The 19,782-nt window shown below is 43.7% G+C and overlaps 2 protein-coding genes across 2 annotated transcripts; both read right to left on the bottom strand.

Annotated features, from left to right (window-relative positions):
* Positions 1-7,000: 7,000 nt before the first annotated feature.
* On the bottom strand, positions 7,001-7,651 carry LOC127305400 (uncharacterized). The gene is made up of 2 exons (XM_051335817.2): positions 7,440-7,651; positions 7,001-7,335 (listed from the first exon to the last, which is right to left on the bottom strand). The coding sequence occupies exons 1-2, from the start codon at positions 7,543-7,545 to the stop codon at positions 7,106-7,108; spliced, it is 336 nt and encodes a 111-aa protein (XP_051191777.1). The 5' UTR covers positions 7,546-7,651; the 3' UTR covers positions 7,001-7,105.
* A 1,171-nt stretch (positions 7,652-8,822) lies between these two features.
* On the bottom strand, positions 8,823-17,801 carry LOC127305399 (transcriptional corepressor LEUNIG_HOMOLOG). The gene is made up of 18 exons (XM_051335816.1): positions 17,477-17,801; positions 17,353-17,385; positions 17,165-17,262; positions 14,709-14,818; positions 14,316-14,608; positions 14,123-14,198; positions 13,927-14,038; positions 13,584-13,633; positions 13,208-13,513; positions 12,995-13,099; positions 12,025-12,240; positions 11,784-11,925; positions 11,613-11,722; positions 11,357-11,506; positions 10,350-10,505; positions 10,119-10,235; positions 9,664-9,861; positions 8,823-9,380 (listed from the first exon to the last, which is right to left on the bottom strand). The coding sequence occupies exons 2-18, from the start codon at positions 17,382-17,384 to the stop codon at positions 9,237-9,239; spliced, it is 2,415 nt and encodes an 804-aa protein (XP_051191776.1). The 5' UTR covers position 17,385; positions 17,477-17,801; the 3' UTR covers positions 8,823-9,236.
* Between the last annotated feature and the right edge of the window lie 1,981 nt (positions 17,802-19,782).

Below are 19,782 nucleotides of genomic sequence, written 5' to 3'. Positions count from 1 at the left end.
AAAAGCAAAAGGATCTGGTGCGACGAGAAGAAACCCAAACATCAATGATAATCGAGATGTGAAGTACCTTGCTCTTTGTTGTTCTCACTAGTCACTAGGGCGAGACTCACTCGAACCCAAGAAATATATTGAAACCAAATTAACTACTGGCCCGATGGCAAGTTTCATCTTTCAACAGTCATTTTGGATTACATTAAACCCACATAAATCTTGGCTATTTAGATGCAACAAATGGTTGGACTTTTCTGTTAGGATGATCTCCTCGCGTCCGAGCCCAACGGCTCGAACTCGGACCCTTGACCTCGTCCGCGCCCTGATCGGGGGCGCCTAACCGCATCTGGTTGCTGGGCCCTTGTCGCCTGTGCTATATATACAGTGGTGGGGGCGGTGGCACACGTTACGAGGTTGACCGGAGTGCCACTCGCCCCACCAACACCCACCGATTAGGGTTCGCACAGTGCCGATGGGAAGCTCCGCCGCAACCCCTCTCGTTCGACCTCACGCCGTCGTCGTCGCCATCGCCACCATGTCTACTTCGATGGATTCGTCCTCCTTGCAGGAGAAGGTAAACCTCACAGTACCAGTGCATTCTTTACAGAGATAGTGAGCACCCGTTTTAGATCTACACCTAGACAATCCAGCCATGTAAACATTGGTATCAGAGCCTCTCTGGTGTGTAGATCTAGTGCCATGATGGGTAGAAAAGAAACAGAACGCAAAATTAGAAACCCTAGTTCATCCTTGCGACCAAACCCTACCGAAACAAAAGGGAAAAGAAAGTTTCCTACTGGCTGGGGCCTTGGGCTCGCCGGCAAGACAGAACAGGGGAAGTGGGGCCACCGCGCCGCCATCGCCAACAGTCACCGGCTGCTGGCGCACGCCGGCAAAGAAAACCGCGCCGCCACTGAGCCGCCTCGGGCTGCTGTTGCTCAAGCTCATGGTGCCGGCAAAGAAAGAAAAGAGCACCACCTCTTGAGCCGCTTGCCGGCGGTGCGCCCACGCAAGGGTGCACGCACGCGCCGGCAAGAGGGCCAAAAGGGGCGCTGCTGCTGCTTCTCCTGGTCGCCGTCGGTGGATGGTGGCTGAGAGAGAAGGGAGGAGCTTTTTCTCTCACAGACGGGGCGGCGTCGCGCGGAAGGCTGCTGCTAGGCGGGGCAGGCGCGGGCTGCTGCCGCCGTCACCGGCAGCGAGCGAGCGGGACGGGGCAAGCGCGCGGGAGGGCAATCCTCTCCGCCGCCGCCGGACAGAGAGACACAACAAGGGGCGCAGGTCAAATGGGGGCTAGGGTTAGGGTTTGGCCGGTTGGCACCCTTTTTATACCGCCCGAAAGTGATGGCCGACCGTCGGATCTAATCCGACGGCCAGGAACGAGCGGCGCCGGCCGGGCTGCGTGGTCTCCGCGGCCGGGCCGCGTTGGCAGGCCGTGTGGGCGCCGCGTCCCTGTGCGCCGCCGGCCGCGTGGGCGCCGCGTCGGCTGCGTGCCGCTCAGTGCTTAGCGGGCCGCGTGGGCCGCGGGCTGCACTGTACAGTAACAGTCAGTTTTTACTGTTTTATTAATTACAGAGGCATTTTAGGAATTTTTTGAGCTGTTTTTTGGCCAATTTTTGTCTAGTTTTTTTTTCCTAACAAATTGAACCAACGAGATATTTGTTTTAGGAAATGAAAAGTAACAGTAATGTCTCTGAAAAGTTAAAAAGTTAATAGTTTAAAGTTAAAGTTTCCGCTGCAATAGTTAAAGAAGCATTTTTGTTAAGTTTTTTTCTGAGCAAATTGAACCAACGAGATATTTGTTTTAGAAAATTAAAAAGTAACAGAGATGCTTCTAAAAAAGTTCAAAGTTTAAAGTCACAGTTTCCGCTGCAAAAATAGAAAAGTAGCATTTTAAATGCAAAAGTGACAATTAAATTTAAAAAGTTGCTTAAAAGTGATTGTTGAAACAATTATGATCCTGTCATTTTATGACCAACGTCATTGATGGTATGATCATGTTTTGTTGCAATAATATGTGCAAAAGTGACAGTTAAAATGTTAAAGAGATGATTAAAGTGATTATCGTGACAATTATGGTTTTGTTATTTTTAACCAACGTTATTAATGACATGATCATGGTCTGTTGCAATAAGAAGTGCATTTATCTCTATTTCTGCCCAACGGTGACATAGTTTTAATTGCACAAACAGTTGTATGTTCTAATTTTGACCAACGTTGGATTATTGCATGCAATTGTTGCTATGATATCATTTCATTGTGGTTTAAAGGAGGGTACTACTTGATAAGTTGCATCAAGGATGTTCCAACCCTCAGAGGTGATAACTACATTGAATGAAGAAAGAAGGTCGATTTGTGCTGAGGTGGACTGGGTCCCCACAGCCGGTCAGACCAAAAGATCAAGTCAGAAATGACAAGGATGATGATGCTGCATGGCAGAATAATAAGTGGCTAAGTGCCATTTATAAAGAATATAATTGAGAACGCTATTGTGGGCTCAATTACAGAGTGTGCTTCCGTAGGGGAGTATCTTGAAAGAATAAAGAGCCAGTTCACTGGTTCTTCAAAGTTATGTGCGACCCAGCTGCTGTAGCAACTGGTGACAGAAATGTACACATGGACAGGAAGGACATGGCAAGTGTGCCATATGGTGTAATAATGCTTATGTTGGTGTTGTTTATGTGTAATGTGAGTGAAAAAGTGTTGTCCGCGTCGGACAAAGAACAAAAAGAAAAGAAAAGAACTGATGAATCATCGAAATTATGGCACTGTCGCTTATGCCATATTTCGAGGGGGGGGAATAGAAAGACTTGTTAAAAATGGTATTCTTCCTCCATTAGAATTCTCAGACATATAACAGCGCATCGATTGCATTAAAGAAAAATTTGTAAAGCAAATTAAAAAGGGTGCAAATCGATGCACAGCAACACTAGAAATAATTCACACCGAGATATGTGGATCATTTCCTATGAAAAGTGTGGATGGCTATGATTCGTTCATAACATTCACGAATGATTACTCCCGATATGGTTATATTTATCCAATAAAAGAAAGAACAGAAGCGTTGGATAAATTCAAAATATTCAAAGCTGAAGTTGAAAATCAGCATGATAAAAGAATAAAGATAGTCAGGTCTGATCGTGAAGGGGAGTACTACGGTCGACATACTCCATATGGCCAAGTCCCTGGACCTTTTGCAAGGTTTCTATAGAAGACTGGAATAGTCGCCCAGTACTCGATGCCAGGCGTACCTCAGCAGAATGGGGTAGTTGAAAGGCGCAAGCGTACCCTTATGGATATGATGCGCAGTATGATGAGCTATTCCACCCTACCATTGGGATTGTGGATTGAGGCGTTAAAAACCGCTATTCACATTCTAAACAGAGCACCAAGCAAATCGGTGCCCAAAACGTCGTATGAGCTATGGACAGGGAGAGTGCCTTCTCTAAACCACCTGAAAGTGTGGGGGAGACCTGTTGAGGCTAAAGTATTCAATCCAAATATCGCAAAGTTAGATACCAAAACAGTCAGCTGCCATTTTATTGGCTATCCTGAAAAGTCAAAAAGTTATCGTTTCTATTGTCCAAAGAAATACACAAAGTTTGTGGAAACGATACATGTTGTCTTCTTAGAAGACGAAATGATGAGGGGGAGCATGGTAGCTCCAAAAATTGATCTTGAGGAGAAGACGGTGCATGCACCTAATCCGATGACTCAGGAGCCATTTTGTGCTACCATGTGCACCTGTACCGACGATCCCAGCGATTGTGGTGCAAGCGCCTGTTGTGACTCCACCCATGACAACGATGAGTGAAAGTTCGGAACCTGTCCGTCAGGAGCCGAATGAACCATTTGTTGAGCATGAAAGGGAGCAACAACAGCCACCTCCTTAAAAAGTATAAAGCACGACTTGTGGCAAAAGGATTTACACAAAGAGAAGGGATAGATTACAATGAGATATTTTCTCCGGTCTCATGTAAGGATTCCTTCAGAATCATCATGGCACTAGTTGCATTTTGATTTAGAGTTGCATCAAATGGATGTAAAGACGGCATTTCTAAACGGGGATTTAGAAGAAAATGTCTACATGAAACAACCCAAGGGTTTTATCATGGAAGGCAAGGAAGAAATGGGATGCCGCCTAAAGAAATCCATTTATGGATTAAAGCAAGCCTCCAGACAGTGGTATCTAAAATTCAATGAGACAATTAAGAGATTTGGATTTAAAGAAAATATTGAGGACAATTGTGTTTATGCAAAGTTTAAAAGTGGAAAATATATTTTCCTAATCTTGTATGTGGATGATATTCTGCTTGCCAGCAGTGATGTTAGTCTACTGCAAGAGACAAAGAAGTTTTTGTCCTCTAATTTTGATATGAAAGATCTTGGTGAAGCGTCATATGTTTTGGGCATAGAAATTCACCGAGATAGGAACAATGGAGTATTAGGACTATCGCAAAAGGCTTATTTAGAAAAGATTCTAAGTAAGTATAATATGCATAAGTGCAGTGCCACACCTGCCCCTAGATTCAAGGGCGACAGTTTTGGGAAACATCAAAGTCCCCAAAATCAATACGAGCTCGATCAAATGAAAGCGGTTCCATATGCTTCGGCTATTGGAAGCCTACAGTATGCACAAGTGTGCACTCGCCCTGACTTAGCATTTATCACCGGAGTACTCGGTAGATATCAAAAAAATCCAGGTTTTGAACACTGAAAAAATGGTAAAGAAGGCATTGCGTTATGTGAAAGGCACAAAAAAGTTACATGCTAACATACAGAATATCTGATTCCCTAGAAATAAGAGGGTATTCAGATGCAGATTTTGCGGGGGATAAAGATGATAGAAAATCCACATCTCGATATGTATTCACCCTCGCAGGGGGAGCTATTTCGTGGAGAAGCTCCAAACAGACGATAGTTGCATCATCCACGATGTATGCAGAATTTATAGCATGTTATGAAGCCACGGGGCAGACATTATGGTTAAAGAAATTCATACCCGACTTGAAAGTGGTAGATTGTATTGACAAACCACTAAAGATGTACTGCGACAATGAGCCTGCAGTATTTTATGCTCACAACAACAAGTCGAGTACAGCTACGAAACCGATTGAGGTTAAGTATTATGTTGTGAAACACAAGGTCCAGGATCAAACAATAAGTCTCGAGCATATAAGGACAAAAGATATGCTTGCGGATCCGCTAACAAAAGGCTTACCACCCAGCGTGTTCAAGGAGCACGTAGCCGGCATGGGTTTAAGGGAAAGTCTTACCTATCCTGGATCATAAGAGGCCCAAAAGTAAAAGAATTTGTTTCAAAACAGAGAAGTGCATTGTGGCTGTCTGATTCTATCGGTAATAGAGCTGTGACGATGAAACATGCCCTATGTACTGATCCAAAATGAAATGAATAAAATAAAAATATAAAGTTAAAAGAAAAGTTGAGATCAAGGGGGAGAATGTTAGGATGATCTCCTCGCGTCCGAGCCCAACGGCTCGAACTCGGACCCTTGACCTCGTCCGCGCCCTGATCGGGGGCGCCTAACCGCATCTGGTTGGTGGGCCCCTGTCGCCTGTGCTATATATACAGTGGTGGGGGCGGTGGCACACGTTACGAGGTTGACCGGAGTGCCACTCGCCCCACCAACACCCACCGATTAGGGTTCGCACAGTGCCGATGGGAAGCTCCGCCGCCACCCCTCTCGTTCGACCTCACGCCGTCGGCGTCGCCATCGCTACCATGTCTACTTCGACGGATTCGTCCTCCTTGCAGGAGAAGGTAAACCTCACAGTACTAGTGCATTCTTTACAGAGATAGTGAGCACCCAGTTTTAGATCTACACCTAGACGATCCAGCCATGTAAACATTTTCATGTTAAGAGAAGGCTTGAGTTTAATGACCGGCCTGGAATACGAGTAATCAAGAATTTTACTCTTTTTTTGTGACCTTTGGCAAGAAAGAATATCGCAACTACCTTGAGAAAATAAGAACATGCAATCCGGCAATCCAATCGTTTCTAGTGCCATTGATGTTCAATTGTTGATGATGAATCTCCACCACGTAATGTATTTTGAGCTGATGGAAGAAGTATAGCAGTTTATGACCCTTTCAATGACAGTCATAACTCTCGGCGCCACATGCTTGGTGAGCAAATATGACACGCCGTTTGCTTGTGCTTGCAGGAGCGAATCATCATGCACAACCTGCGTTGTTATGATGTGCTTTATTGGTTATCAAGTGGTGATACTCAAACATTTGTTTGGTTGTTTGAAGCGTGGCTGACGTGCACGTTAAATCGTCAACCAAAAGCTATCGTGACCGATCGAGCATAAGTAAATAAGAATGTTGTGCAAAATGTTTTTCCAGATTGCTAGATATAGTTGTTGCCTGTGGCATATCACGGAGAAGATACTACCTGAGAAGATGTGAAATATGATTACAGCAAAGATTGCTATTGGTTGTCTATGATTTTTTAGGAGGGCGATTGTATCCTAACTCACCAGAGATTTTAGTGGGAGGCCTCAGTCTTTCGGAGATGCTCGTAGGGTAGGATGTATGTACGCGAGCGTACCTTGTGGTGGAATCAGCCCACTCAGGTTTAAGTCCTAGACTTGGCATGAGTGTTGCATTTACCTGGATTTATTTCAGGATTTAATCGGCGATATGCTTTCTGTGGTAGGTGATGTGCCCGTCAACAGCGAGGAGCTAGTGGTGACTTCGTTAACTTCAAGATATGTCGACACAGTCCCTCGGAGGTGCTCATAGGGGTAGGGTGTATATGCGTGCGTTCATAGGGATGTTTGTACGTGCGTGTTTGTGAGCGTCTGTGTTCTCAAAAAAAAAAAACGAGCATCCGCATTTCTACCGTGTTTCTTAAAAAAAAAACAGCGTCCTGCCATCGTGCTCGTCCACCCTCAGTTATATGTTCCTTGCCCGTCGATGTTCAAGTTGCTGGACCGACACGACATACGTACATATTATATGATCTGCACGGAGCAAACTCTAATGTTGTATGCACGCAAGAGGAAGAACTTTATTAACGCAGAAATGCTACGTATAGGTCGTGTGCCTTTCGGCCACACTCTTAATTTACACGCACGTACGAAGAAAGAACTAGGAGGAGATGACTGGCGTCTTGGCGGCGGCGGTGCGGCGGAAGGGGACGGAGCAGCAGCAGTAGAAGTTGAGGCCGCGGTAGCTGCAGAAGCCCTTGGAGTCGTGCAGGCCGATGAGGACGCAGTAGTCGTTGCAATTATCGGGGGTGCACCGGAACATCTCCGAGCACTTGGGGTCCGTGGTCCGCCCCGTGGTCGTCGCCGGCGCCGGCGCCGCCTTCACGTCGCCTGCAGGCACATATCAAAAATGCACGTCAAGATCGACCACACAAGACAGAAAACACGTGCAAAATGTAGTATGTACCAACAGGCAACGGCCAAGAGTTGCATGCCTTGAGTGGTGGCGTCTGGAGACGCGTAGCAGGACGAGACCAGGAGGCCGGCGGCGAGGAGGAGGAGAGCTGCCTGGAGAAACAGCGACTTGGTACTGGCGGCCATTTTGGGTGGACGGAACGGATCGGAGCGGAGTGTCTGGAGACGGGATTTCTCTCTTTGTCTGTCCTGTGTACCGTGTGTTTTGCTCTGTGATTTTGGTGGGTGTAGCAGCTGTTATTTATAGGCTGGTAAATAAATTTGGGCGTGCGGGATCATCGGCTTGTGATTCGCCTCGCGAATGCCAGGGAATACGCTCTTAATGTTGTTTCCCCCAGTCAATGCTCAGTTAATTTGCCACATTTTGGCAGTAGAATCGCAACGAATAACAGCACACGATCTCTCTCTCTCTCTCTTTGCAATACCGAATTGTCATGAACCGTTCAAAACTAGTGCGTGTAGAAAGTTATGCTGTAGACCAAAACACGTGTCTAGTATATCGATCACAACCGATCAAAGTGTCATTTCAAAGCTGTACCGTAGTACTATGATGTATCGCAGACAGCAAAACCTAACAGTTGGGAGTATGCGTTGCAAGTGTCGCTAACATTTCGCTCCATTATCAAAGTCACTGTTGGAAATGGTTCCTCTACTTCCTTCTGGTTTGATTGTTGGATTGGCAACATACCCCTCTCGGAGCGCTTCCCTGCCTTTTTTTCTCACTCTGTTAGGAAAAACGTTTGTGTTTCTTCCATCCTTAGCTCAGGCATCCAGAACAATTTAGGACCACGCTTGTCTAGTGCTTGTCATGGAATACCTCCTTACGTTATCCACTTATTCTACGAATTTGGCTCTGTGGTTCTGCATTCCGATGAACCGGATCAACGAGTGAGCCACCTCTCTAATACCATGTTCTCGAACAAGTGTTTCTATGCCAATTCTTTCAAGCATCTACATGTGGATGTCTTGGCGAAAAAGGTCCAGAGAAACGCATACCCCTTGGAGTTCAAGATTTCCAGCTAGCTGGCTAGGCGTCGATGCCTCCCCACAAACGGAAGGAAGACGCTTCCGACATCTTCTAGCAACCTCTGCCTCCTACCCCTCCTATGTTCAAGACGAAGACACCGAGCATCTGCTCCTCAAATGCTCCATGGCGTGCGAAGTTTGGGCCGTGTTCTTCCCACAGTTCAGCTCCTTCCCGACGAGCTTTCACTTATGGTCTCTTCGCAGCCGCTCTTATGAGGACTCCACCATGATCACCGTTGTAGTCCCAGTCAAAACAAAAACTGTCGCTAACATCAGTGTACCATAAGCCGGTGTACCATAAGCCAGTGACGCAAAGTTTCCAGCCTCAAAGTCAGAGAATCCCATTCACATTTGCACAGATCAAATAGGAACAACACTAAGAATTCAGAACTTACTTTATAGGTCGCTCGCAAGGCTCAGCGATTTCACAACTGTCAAACGCCAATTGCAGTGAGTTCCAGTTAAGCACCCAAATGTTACATTTTACATCTCATAAGAACTAACAAGATGGAACACGGGAGGCAGCTTTAGGCCTTTTCTTCTATGTCCTTTTTTGGGCTACACACACCTATCGAGAGAAAATACAGTTTCTTCCTCAAACTCACCGCAACCATCACTAAACAGCTCAACCGCAAGGGGAACCAGCTACACTTCCTTATTCGCCTTGGGAGTACAACACAATCGATAACGCATAACATCGCCGAACTCAACTCATTCTATGACACGGCTGAAGAAATGTCAATTATCTGGAGAAGAAAAAGAAACTATCTAGGTGCATTTTCTTATTATTGCTACTTCCACAACTTGACAGAATTGTCGTGGCTCGCAGAAGCCACCATTCCAGTTACTGGTGATTGTGCCAGCGCCGCAATAAGACCTTCATGAGCCTGTACCGTCATGCTTTGGTTCTTTACCATGTTCCATAGCTCCATAGACTGCACCGATAGAATGTTGATGAGAAATTTATAGTAAAGCACGCATACACAATATGTAACATGTTCTACGCAACAAAACCTGGGCATTACAAAACATATCAATTGGAGTTTCTGCTAGCAGGTGATAGTTAGATAAGAAATTACTAGTACGTATGTTATAAATTAGAGTAATTTCTTGTAAACAAAGAAGAAAATACTAAAGAAAGGTAAGTTTAAGGCCTTTAGACAGAATTCAAATATATATTATTAGAAGTTCAAAACTCAACGGAAGAGCAAGTACTACCTGGTAGCCTCCAATCACCAAGAGATTGGTATAACTTGGGTGGAACACACAAGAATGGAACTTATTTCCATTTGAGCTGACCTCATGAATGCACTCTCCTGATGATATTGACCAAACCTTTACTAGATCCTGGCTAACAGAAGCAAGGTACTCCCCGGTGTTGTCCCAGCACACTGACTGAACGTCTGTGTTATGGCCCTGAGATTAAAATCAAATCCTTAAGTTTCATGATTACTTGGCAAAATCAGATTGATTACATGCACAACTTCATTAAAAATCTCTCAATGCCGGAATGTTAAATGTGCATGTGCAGAAGAAATGGCAGAAGAAAGGATTGCAAAAGAACTTTTTTTTAGATAGAGAAAAGGCACTTGGCCTGGCTTTATAGAAAGCACACTGCGAAAGAACTTCTCAGTGAAAGGAATGAAACATTGACGTGGTGATTAACAACAAACCTGCAGGATGTACTTTTTGGTATGTGTGTCAACATCAAATATAGAAACAACATTTTCAGAAGCAGCTGCGAGAAACTGTCCGGTGTTAGGTTGAAAACGAACTTGAGCAGTACCACCCTGTCAGAGAGAAGTAGTCAGAATTATGAAATGGCAAATTATTCAATCATATTTTTTTGTTTATTAGATAAGTTCTTAAGAAACTTTTAAGGGGCCAGAAAGAAGAGTACTAACCTTTATAACACGCACACAGGCAAGCTGAGTCACGTTCCAGTATCGAATTTCACCATTGCCATCACAAGAGCACAACAGGTCTGTCTTCTTTGGATGAAAATCTAGCGATGTGACATGACCATTATGCCCAGTAAATGTATGCTGAGAGTATCCAGGCTGCCAAACAAAAAAATCAAGTTTTAAGCAATATACAAATGCAAACAGACATACAGCCAATTCTAAACTCAGGTGTATGATGGTGGTACAATTAAACAATCACAACAGAGTGGACATACTGAACTCTGATTTCTTAATAGCACTTATATATATGCCTCTAATTTATTTTTACAATGATCAAGCCTCATATTATATCCGCACAAATAATATTGGGTAACTTGATATAACATGTACTGGGAGGCAGGGTGTGTGAGCATATGTTGCAAGAGGACGCAGTGAGGCACACCAAAATAGCCCACTAAGCAATAGCTTGCCACTAGTAGCACATACGAGTGCAATATTGGGCAAATTTTGGCTAAACTCGCTGGAAATCAGATTTCAGCAGTACAAAAGTTAAACTGGACAACACTTGTTCCAATTTCTTGTATCTTTACTAAAAAAGAAAAGAAAAGTATGAACTGCGCCAACACATGAGGAAACCTGGTGCTGACTGCCAAGTCTTATTCACCGTAACACTCAGTCTGGGTTTAAAATCCCATCAATACCCAGCCTGGTTTTCTATTTCTTTATCACTAACATGCTGTCTCACAGCTTAAGAGCATGACAACAGAAATGCCTAGCGTGGAAGTCGAACACGGTATATGATGGTTGTGCTCATGCAATCTTTTGCCACTAGGCTAGATGCATTCAACAGATTCCCAATGTGGTGCAGTGCCATTAATATACTAAACAACATTCAAGTTTGATTCACAAAATTCGAACATTTTTTTCTGAACTTCCAGAAATCTCACTCTTGTTTTTAACAGATATATTTTTCCTGGCACATAAATAAACTGACAAGCATAACTTACGTCTGCAGCGTTCCATAGTTTAATTGTTCTGTCAAAAGATGATGTTGCCATCTGCATGGAGATAGGTCTGAAACGGACATCAGTGATAATGCCAGTGTGCTCTTCTGGTAAATAGTGTGTCTGGAAAGTGTCCATGTTCCAAAGTACAGCCTGAGAGGAACAAAAATCAAGGAACCATACTCATAAATACCAACGGTGCAAAGGGGTTCCACTCTTAATAGGAAAAGGTTCACCAAAGTATGGCAGCTGCACATACCTTCTTTTCGTGTCCAGCACTAGCCAAGATCTTCCCGTCATACGAAAAGTTGCAGCATACTATCTTGCTGTTGCTTGTTCGCCAACAATTAACCTCACTAAAGGTAAAACCTAAAGAAAAAGGGCATGTCATACGATGTTTGAAAGATACTAGAAACATCAGAAATTCTACCTTTCGAAGCTGCTGGGTTAGGCTCTGTGGGGCCTCCTTTAAGTGCGGCAAAAATATCCCTGGCATCTCCATCATCATTGGACAAGAAAGATTCGACATTATCATCTAATGAGCCAACATCACCAAAAGGTTCAAGATCATCCTGTTAAAAATAACAAAGACCTTACATATTTTTCTGACATAGAATGATCATTAGATACATCCAACAAAACATATTATATGGAAAAGGTAAATGAGCTACCATTTGATTTGACGAGGATGCAAGTCCAGCTCCATCTGCGCCATACATCATTAAATTTTTTGGAACATGCCGCATATTGCCAGCCATTCCAAGTCCTTCAGGTGTATGTGTGGATGGAGTTGACGGCGGAGAGTTGGCAGAAGGGCCAACCGTATTTCCTGTTCCAGTACTATTTGCTGGGCCTGACGATGTAGTTTGCTTTCTTTTTCTATTGTTCTGGATATAAACAATTAAATACTTAGTAAAAAACACAGTAGATATAAGATGACCACGAGTACATCATAAAGAAGCAAATTTCAAGAATCATAAATTTAAAAATATTTTTTCTGGAAAACCAGTTCATTAGTCAGCATTAATTAATTCAAACTGAAATAGACCCAAAAATGGAAAATGAATCAGAGGTCAAATAACTTTTTGACAGTTACATGTATATAGAGTTGGGACACCTGGGTTGTGGATTGGAGTAGCCACCAACTAGTTTGAAATAGTTTGATAAAAGAAGAAAAGAAAATAAAAGATAACCTGTCAACAAACCACCCCAGCACCACTGGACAGGTGTGCAACCAGGGAAAAAAACAGGAAGAAAAGGTAAAGAAGACATTTGCAACCGTTAATATGATGGAGTTGGATATTGGAATTTTCTAAATGGAATACCTAAGTCAAACAGAAAGAAACAATACTATACTGTGTTGTCTTTTCCTGGCTTTTACTAGTAAACATCTTAATTCATATTGTGTGCTCTGTATTTCAGATAAATTAATAATAGAACTGAAACTTGTTGACAAAAGTGCAACAGTAGGGCGAAAGGCTTTTATTTCTAGACAGGTATAGAGTTTTAACTTTGTAGGAGTAAATTTGCACACTAATAAATTATCATGAATAAAAAGATAAATTCCAGGGGTAAATTTAAACATGGATTAACTTTCAAGAATAGAAAATATATCCCACAGACTGGGCAAACTGTCAAAACCTGTTGCATTTGCTGCTGTTGATTTTGCTGCTGCTGCTGTTGCTGGTTCTGCTGCTGCTGTTGCTGAAGTTGTTCCTGTGGTTGCTGAGAAGATGTTTGCTGCATCTGTATAATTTTCAGCTCTAGTTAGATTCCAACAATCTAGAGATAAATAAAACAATATCTTAAGATCAAACTCCACGCAAGGGATACACACTTGCAAAATAAACAAACCTTCATGAGATATTCTTGGTCTGGTCTAATTTTTGGTGAACTGGATTGCATTGGGGAACTAATGCATCCATCAGTCCCAACAGGTTGTCCGTCTTTACCATTCATGCCAACCCCCCTGGCTAGTGTTGTAAATCTACGGGGGTCCATATCTCCATAATGACTTGAGTTACCAAGGCTCCCTTGTACTTGAGCCTGTGCTAAGAGTTGCTGCTGTTGTTGCGGCGACATAAGTTGAAACTGTGACTGTGTTGAAAGAAATGGCTTCTGCATTTGAGCACCTAAATTTGGTCGAAGTTGGTCTATTCCCTGTAAGAAGGTTATTAGATTCCAGAGCAAAACATGAATATGGCAGACAATAAATATATAGGGAGCTTACAGTTAATGGCCAGCCCTTCAAAGGTAGACCACTCACTCCTTGGTTCAGTCCTGTTGACAAGAAGATATATCTCACCAAGAAAGCAGAATAAAAAAACGAGAGAAGGATAATTTTCCTGTTGAACTTGATTATGAATATCTCGCATTATATTCATGAGATAATCCAATTATAACCAAACAAAAGGACCCAGAACAATAGATTTAGTATGTGTTTTAACATTATACGGCTAGTATTGCACAACTTTAGTCATAAGCTATACAAAGAACAAACAGAAGTTAAGAGAATTATTATTTCATGTCAATTGTTGACTCTAAAAAGGAATTAGAATATAGAGGAAAGCTACCTGCACCACCTAATCCAGGTTTTTGCTGCATTATTCCCTGTCCATATAAGGACGATGGATCCATGGGCATAGATCTTTGGGCTACACCCATGTTAGCTTCACTCTTAATATCCTGTTGCAGTGTATTCATTCAATCAATAGACTAATGGAAGAAACTGTGAACTGAAATAACACGACAAGGGGAGCTATAACCCACAATTGATTGCTGATTCCGAGCCTGAATCTGTTGCAGTGTAGTAGATACATTTCCTGCAGTTCCAGGAACTAATTGCCTATTTGCACAAAACATGATATATTTAGTGAGAATGCCAATAACACTTTGATATTTAATCTAACTTCTTTTTTCCGAAAAATCCATCAAAATGAGGAGATGATATATGGAGGATCACCCTGTATGGTTTGTTGCTGCCGACTTAAGAAGAGCCATCCTACTAGCATCGATAAGCTGCGATCCCTCGGAATCCATGGAATGAGGGTGCTTCAAGCGCTCTTCGTACATCTTGGCAGCCAAAACACTTGCTGTCGATCCCAGAATGCCATCAGAGTTTAGGCCATTTATTGGGCCATTAAGCGAAGGATGGCCTGAATTGGTTCGCTGCATTTGAGCATGCCTTTGTTGGATAAGTTGCAATTGTTGCATCTGCATCTGCTGCTGGTGCTCTCTTGCTTTTATTTGTTGTGCCTGTATCCAAAGAAATATAGATTGGGCCAGAATGTGCAATCAATAACAATTGAACACATGCATGGCGAATGACTAAGTGATTCGAAGATTCCCAATTTACCTCTAGGTAAGCAGCTGCAACCTCAGAATGCTTCTCATTTGTCCTTGCAATAAATATATCCCAAAAGACAGACCACCACTCAAAGAGAAACCCCCCAGGAGCATCAATTGCTGCATGACAGACCAAATTTTATACCACAGTAAAATGTGTGCATCTCCTATAATAATAATAATAATAATAATAATAATACAGTTGCTAAAAAAATGGACAGAGGTTTATGTGGCACAATGTACCACACTGTGCAATTGCATGGGGTAATCTACATATCTGCTCATCGCCAGCTTCTGTCTGTTATAAACCACAACCTTGCCCTCAAGACCTAACATTAACACATGATGATACCTGGAATCTAGCAAACTCTTATCTTCCTTTTCTAGTTAATTTCCTCAATTAAGTCTTAACACACGATGCCATTGCTACCTCCTTTAGGTACTCTTACTCTTGAATTTTTATCTCTTTGAGGCTTCAAGTTATCAAAAAAAAATCCAACATGGAAAAAATATTCTCTAAATAACTGAGATAGAAAAATGACATGCACTGTGTCTTTTGGTGGGGCCAGATCATACGTTTATACTAATCAGATACTACTACTATAAATTTACAAGTGTAAAACAGAAAAACTATACTCCCTCCGATCCATAATAAGTGTTGTGGTTTTAGTTCATTTTTATTCAAATTCGGACTAAAACCATGACACTTATTGTGGATCGGAGGGAGTAGCAAACACGTATGTTCTTTGAAACCATTTGTTCGATTCAGCGGGCAATTCGGTGAGTTCAGATTTAGACAAGAGCCAATTCCAAGAAAACCACTTGTATAAGGTGTTGTTGAGGGCACACAAAGTATTACTAGCTAGCCCTTTATAACATATATCTAGCTGTAGTAAGCAAGTAGTTTGTTTGCAACTAAAATGGCAATTATTCAGTTTCACAGCATTTCGTAAGAAAATTAGTTCATATCACAATTGTCTGTCCAGTTTGCTCATGTTACTAACTCTACCATGCATGTGGCAATGCACAAAATTAGATTGGAGGCTTTCCACTCTAGTTTTCTTTCAAATGTGTATATGTGCCATTGTGGGGTCTTGTGAAGGTAATTTCCAGGCAGAGCTGATTCGAACCCAAGACCTCCAGGACACAAGTGTAGGTGCTCTGCCAGTGCGCTAGGCCGCCCTGCGATATTTACTGCTAAAATCACAATATAAAATTATCTTGATTCTAGAAGTTGTGCACGTAAAGTTCTGCTATACAGACTGCAGTACCATTATCGTCTATCGGTTAGTTAGGTTTGGTAGTTACCCAATAGGCATTCCCCCATGAGAATGAAAATAAAAACCCTTATTACTCACATGTCGGAGTGTATTTATCATGTTTCGTGGGTTGGTATTGGTCAGTACAAGCATGTGTGAAAATTCGACTTTCATAAAGTGCATCTGCAATTCATCTGTATAATCTATCTTTTTGTTTCGTCGAAAAAGTGAAATATGGAAGATACCCTGCATTTAACATGACCCGAATACATCCAGTGTTAATTTATCCACACACAAAAAATCGAGTGTTAGAATCTTTGCATATATAATAGTGGCATTAACCCTGAATCTCCATTAAGAAACCCATCAGTATATATGGTATATCAAAGATAGTTCATGCACGAAGAAACACCAAAAGTAAGAGATCCATGAAGTTTGTCTTTGCATGCATCCGCAGGGGAAGGATCCCTGTCGAGTTTTGTATAGAAGAATTCGTGAATATGACCTGGTGTTGCGAGCACGCGCGGAGGCTCGAACCCAGGCTGGCAGGCACGAGTCAGCACGTGTCCACCAGCCAGGCTACGCCTACTAGAGAACAAAAACACTATTAAGCTATAACAAAAACACTACAGATAAACCAGATCCTCACAACACAGTTAGTAACACCATCGAAAGTCATAGGTACAATAAAATGTAGCCTTGATCCAATACGAAGAGTGCACGCGCGAAGAAAATTTCCTAAGCACGAACGGGCCACGAATATCACCACCGTAGCTCGGAGGATGGCTCATGCAGAAACTACGCGCCAACTTAACCATGAACCTCCCAACCCCCCTCTTTGAATTTGAAAATTTCCACCTTACTTCAGCTCAAACTCGCCTCGAGCATCTGTGCCGGATTTTGCCCAAAACTCTGCAAAGGCACCTTCAAGGCTAGAAGTCCCTGCCCTGATTCGGCATAGGACTGCCAGCTAGATCAAGTAAGGTTACCGATTCCCAGCCCTACTTAGCACGAACCCTCCATTAAACCCGAGTCTCGAATTCTCGGAGCAAATTAAGCTCACAGCCCTGCCAACCACTTGACATTGCGAATTCCCATCCCTGCCTAACACACACGAACACTCGCTCACTCTTCGCAAACCAAGTTGGCCCCATGAAATAGCACAAGGATTCAGACAGATGAGCGGCAGCGGGGGCACACTACTCACCAACTGGGTCAGCGGCGACCTTCCCCTCCGCCATGAAGGCCTTGGCGGTGGTCTGCAGGTTCCGCTTGAGCAAGTAGTCGTAGATATACACATCGAGCCTGCACCACGGGAAATTAGCCAAACCATAGCCGCGAACAAGAAAAAATAACCCACGCCGAGAAAACACATCGAGAGGCAGCGCAGCTCACATCTTATCCGCTTCCCAATTGCTCTGCGCCATTCTGCAGCGAAAACCCAGGGGAAATCAGCGGGGGAGCGGGGCGAATCGAGGCCGAATTCGCGGGGGAAGGAAGGGATCAGAGGCCACATTACCGATTGGAGGCGATCCCGCGGCTCCGGGGCCCGAGAATCCGTCAGAAATCGCGCGACGGGGGGAGGAACCGCCGGGAGGCGCCGGCGCGCGGGGAGGGATCCCAATGCTCGATCGGAGACGGCGGCGGCGGCCCGCGCGTGCCGGGAGGCCCGCCGAATTCCGGTGTGGGTGCGTGCACGCGCCCCGGCGAGAGCTCGTGCTGGCTTCTGCTAGCACCGCCTCGGAATGAGAGAGGAGTAGAGTGGATGGGACAGGGGAGGAGAGGGGAAGGAGAATGGAGATGAGGTAGGCTCGGAATCGCCGGTTCAAGAAGGTTCGGATGACAGGCAGACGCCGGAATTTTGCAGGACTCGGCTCCGGGAATATACTATTTTAACCTTCTTCAGCTTGCTTGCTGCTAGTAGCAGAATATGATATGATAAGATGGCAAGACTTTTCAACCATGCCCAATTTGAAAACCATACCAATCAATATGCGCCAACAGTTTTTGGTTGCACTGTTAGAAAATTATGTGTGGATTAAACAAATCATGATAATATATTTTTGTAGGTGGAAGGTACTATAGAAATTCTTATATAATCCTTTGAGTCAAAAAAGCATTGAATATTGTTGCTATACAAACAAGGGGTGGTCTTATATATTTCAAAGAATGAACCTAGGCTTTGTTTGGAAATAGAAAAATATTTGCATGTTGTGTGCCACAAGGATAGTCATAGATGATAATCAATACGGAGTAGGAAGTTTCCGACCATTCTGCCGGAAACGGAAAAGATGAGATAATATGGAAACGGAAACCCAACTTGCGGAACGGGAAAAGAAACTTTTGAGCGAAAGAGAATTGAAAGCAAGGGGTGTGTTTTTTTGGTGAAACGGACATCCGTTTCCGTTGAATATACAACTTTTCATTTAATGTGGTTATCATCCGTTTCCGTTCTGCTTGCCGCGATCCAACGACCCCTTGTCGATATATGCGAAACGGAATGAAACCATTAGATTCTACTAACCTAGGGTTAGGGACACATCAGAATGCAAACGGAGTAACGTCGTGTCGCGCTCACGTCCAATGTTTTCCCATATGTGTCCTGACAATAAATGTTACCTTATTCCTTTTGCCGGTTCCTCTGTTCATTTCCGCTTCCGTAAGATAATCTAAAAAAAACTGAAAACATACATGAGTTCCGTCAGTTTTCGCTCTACTTTCATCCCTAGTCTTAGTGGGTGCCGATCTCCATGGAGACCTGTTGGTCGGTTCGTTTTGCAAATACATCTGAGTCAATCAGTTGGACGATAATAGAAATATGAGACTAATACATGAACTTAATTTTCATGCAAAAATAGTAATTATCTTCATGCGAAAAATAAAATAAGAACCACTCAAATCGATCCCTACGTCCCGTGTTGGCAATATGGTGAGAAAACAAGGAGGGCAAAGTGATTCGGTCCGACTAGGCTCGGACCCGAAGCAGCAGCAAGGGTCGGGTGGCGTGGGGATTGGAGCACTTGATTAGGTCCGGATTACTATGGTCCTTGCCGTGCGCTAGTCCAAACACCACACACCGAAACTCACCAACCCAGCGCGAGCTAATGATGGGGCGACGCGAACCATTGGACCAGGCGGCTGTCCGCTGCGCGTGACGGGATCTGCGAAAGGGACGGGTGAGGTGGTGAGCTTTCACAGTGACCATGTCCCGCGCGCTCGGGATCCTGTGCGGCTCGCCCCGCTGTTGCCCATGCTGTGTGGCCCTTGTGAACTGTGAAGTGTGAAGGTTTTGGGTTTGCTTGCGTCCACGGAAAGTAGGCAGCACCGAAGAGCTGCCTATCGTTGGCCAGTGAGACGGTGTGTGGTACAGAAAGGGTAGCATAGTACAAAAAGAGTGCCTAGCTAAAAGAAGTGTAGATACACCATGTCTAGTCCAATTTAGAAATGGGGCATGCTATTTGCGGGGATTATGTGGTCCTGGCTCCTAAAATAAGTGTAGCCATGATGCCTACCTGTGGTTCCCTCAAAAAAAATGATGCCTACATGTGGTTAATCTTACTATCGTGTTTAGGGTATAGGGCGTTTATAGTTCGATAATATTATATTTTACGCAGAGAGAATTATCATCTCGCTAATTAACGAAGCGGTTAGAAAGCCTACGAGGTTGTTACAAGGAAGCTACTCTAGCTCCCGGCATAATTGCACTCGGATGCTTGCTCTGTGTGATCGACCAATTTTTGGCCTCCTTCATGATCTTCGAGACGATGATGAGAGGTGGCGCAATTTTGTGGCGAGGCTGCGAGGAAAACAAACCTCTTATTTCAC

Source organism: Lolium perenne, chromosome 6 (assembly GCF_019359855.2).
Source record: "Lolium perenne isolate Kyuss_39 chromosome 6, Kyuss_2.0, whole genome shotgun sequence".
Taxonomy (NCBI): Eukaryota; Viridiplantae; Streptophyta; class Magnoliopsida; order Poales; family Poaceae; genus Lolium; species Lolium perenne.
The sequence above is the reverse complement of the archived record's forward strand: the minus strand, read 5'-3'. Positions and strand labels throughout refer to the sequence as shown.

Coding starts and splice junctions, on each gene's coding strand:
- LOC127305400 (XM_051335817.2), bottom strand. CDS start 7,545: ATGGCCGCCAGTACCAAGTCGCTGTTTCTCCAGGCAGCTCTCCTCCTC. Junction 7,336..7,439: donor TCCAGACGCCACCACTCAAG/GCATGCAACTCT, acceptor ATGTGCCTGCAG/GCGACGTGAAGGCGGCGCCG.
- LOC127305399 (XM_051335816.1), bottom strand. CDS start 17,384: ATGGCGCAGAGCAATTGGGAAGCGGATAAGAT. Junction 13,514..13,583: donor TGAAGGGCTGGCCATTAACT/GTAAGCTCCCTA, acceptor ACCTTCTTACAG/GGAATAGACCAACTTCGACC. Junction 9,862..10,118: donor CCAAAAAGTACATCCTGCAG/GTTTGTTGTTAA, acceptor TTTTAATCTCAG/GGCCATAACACAGACGTTCA.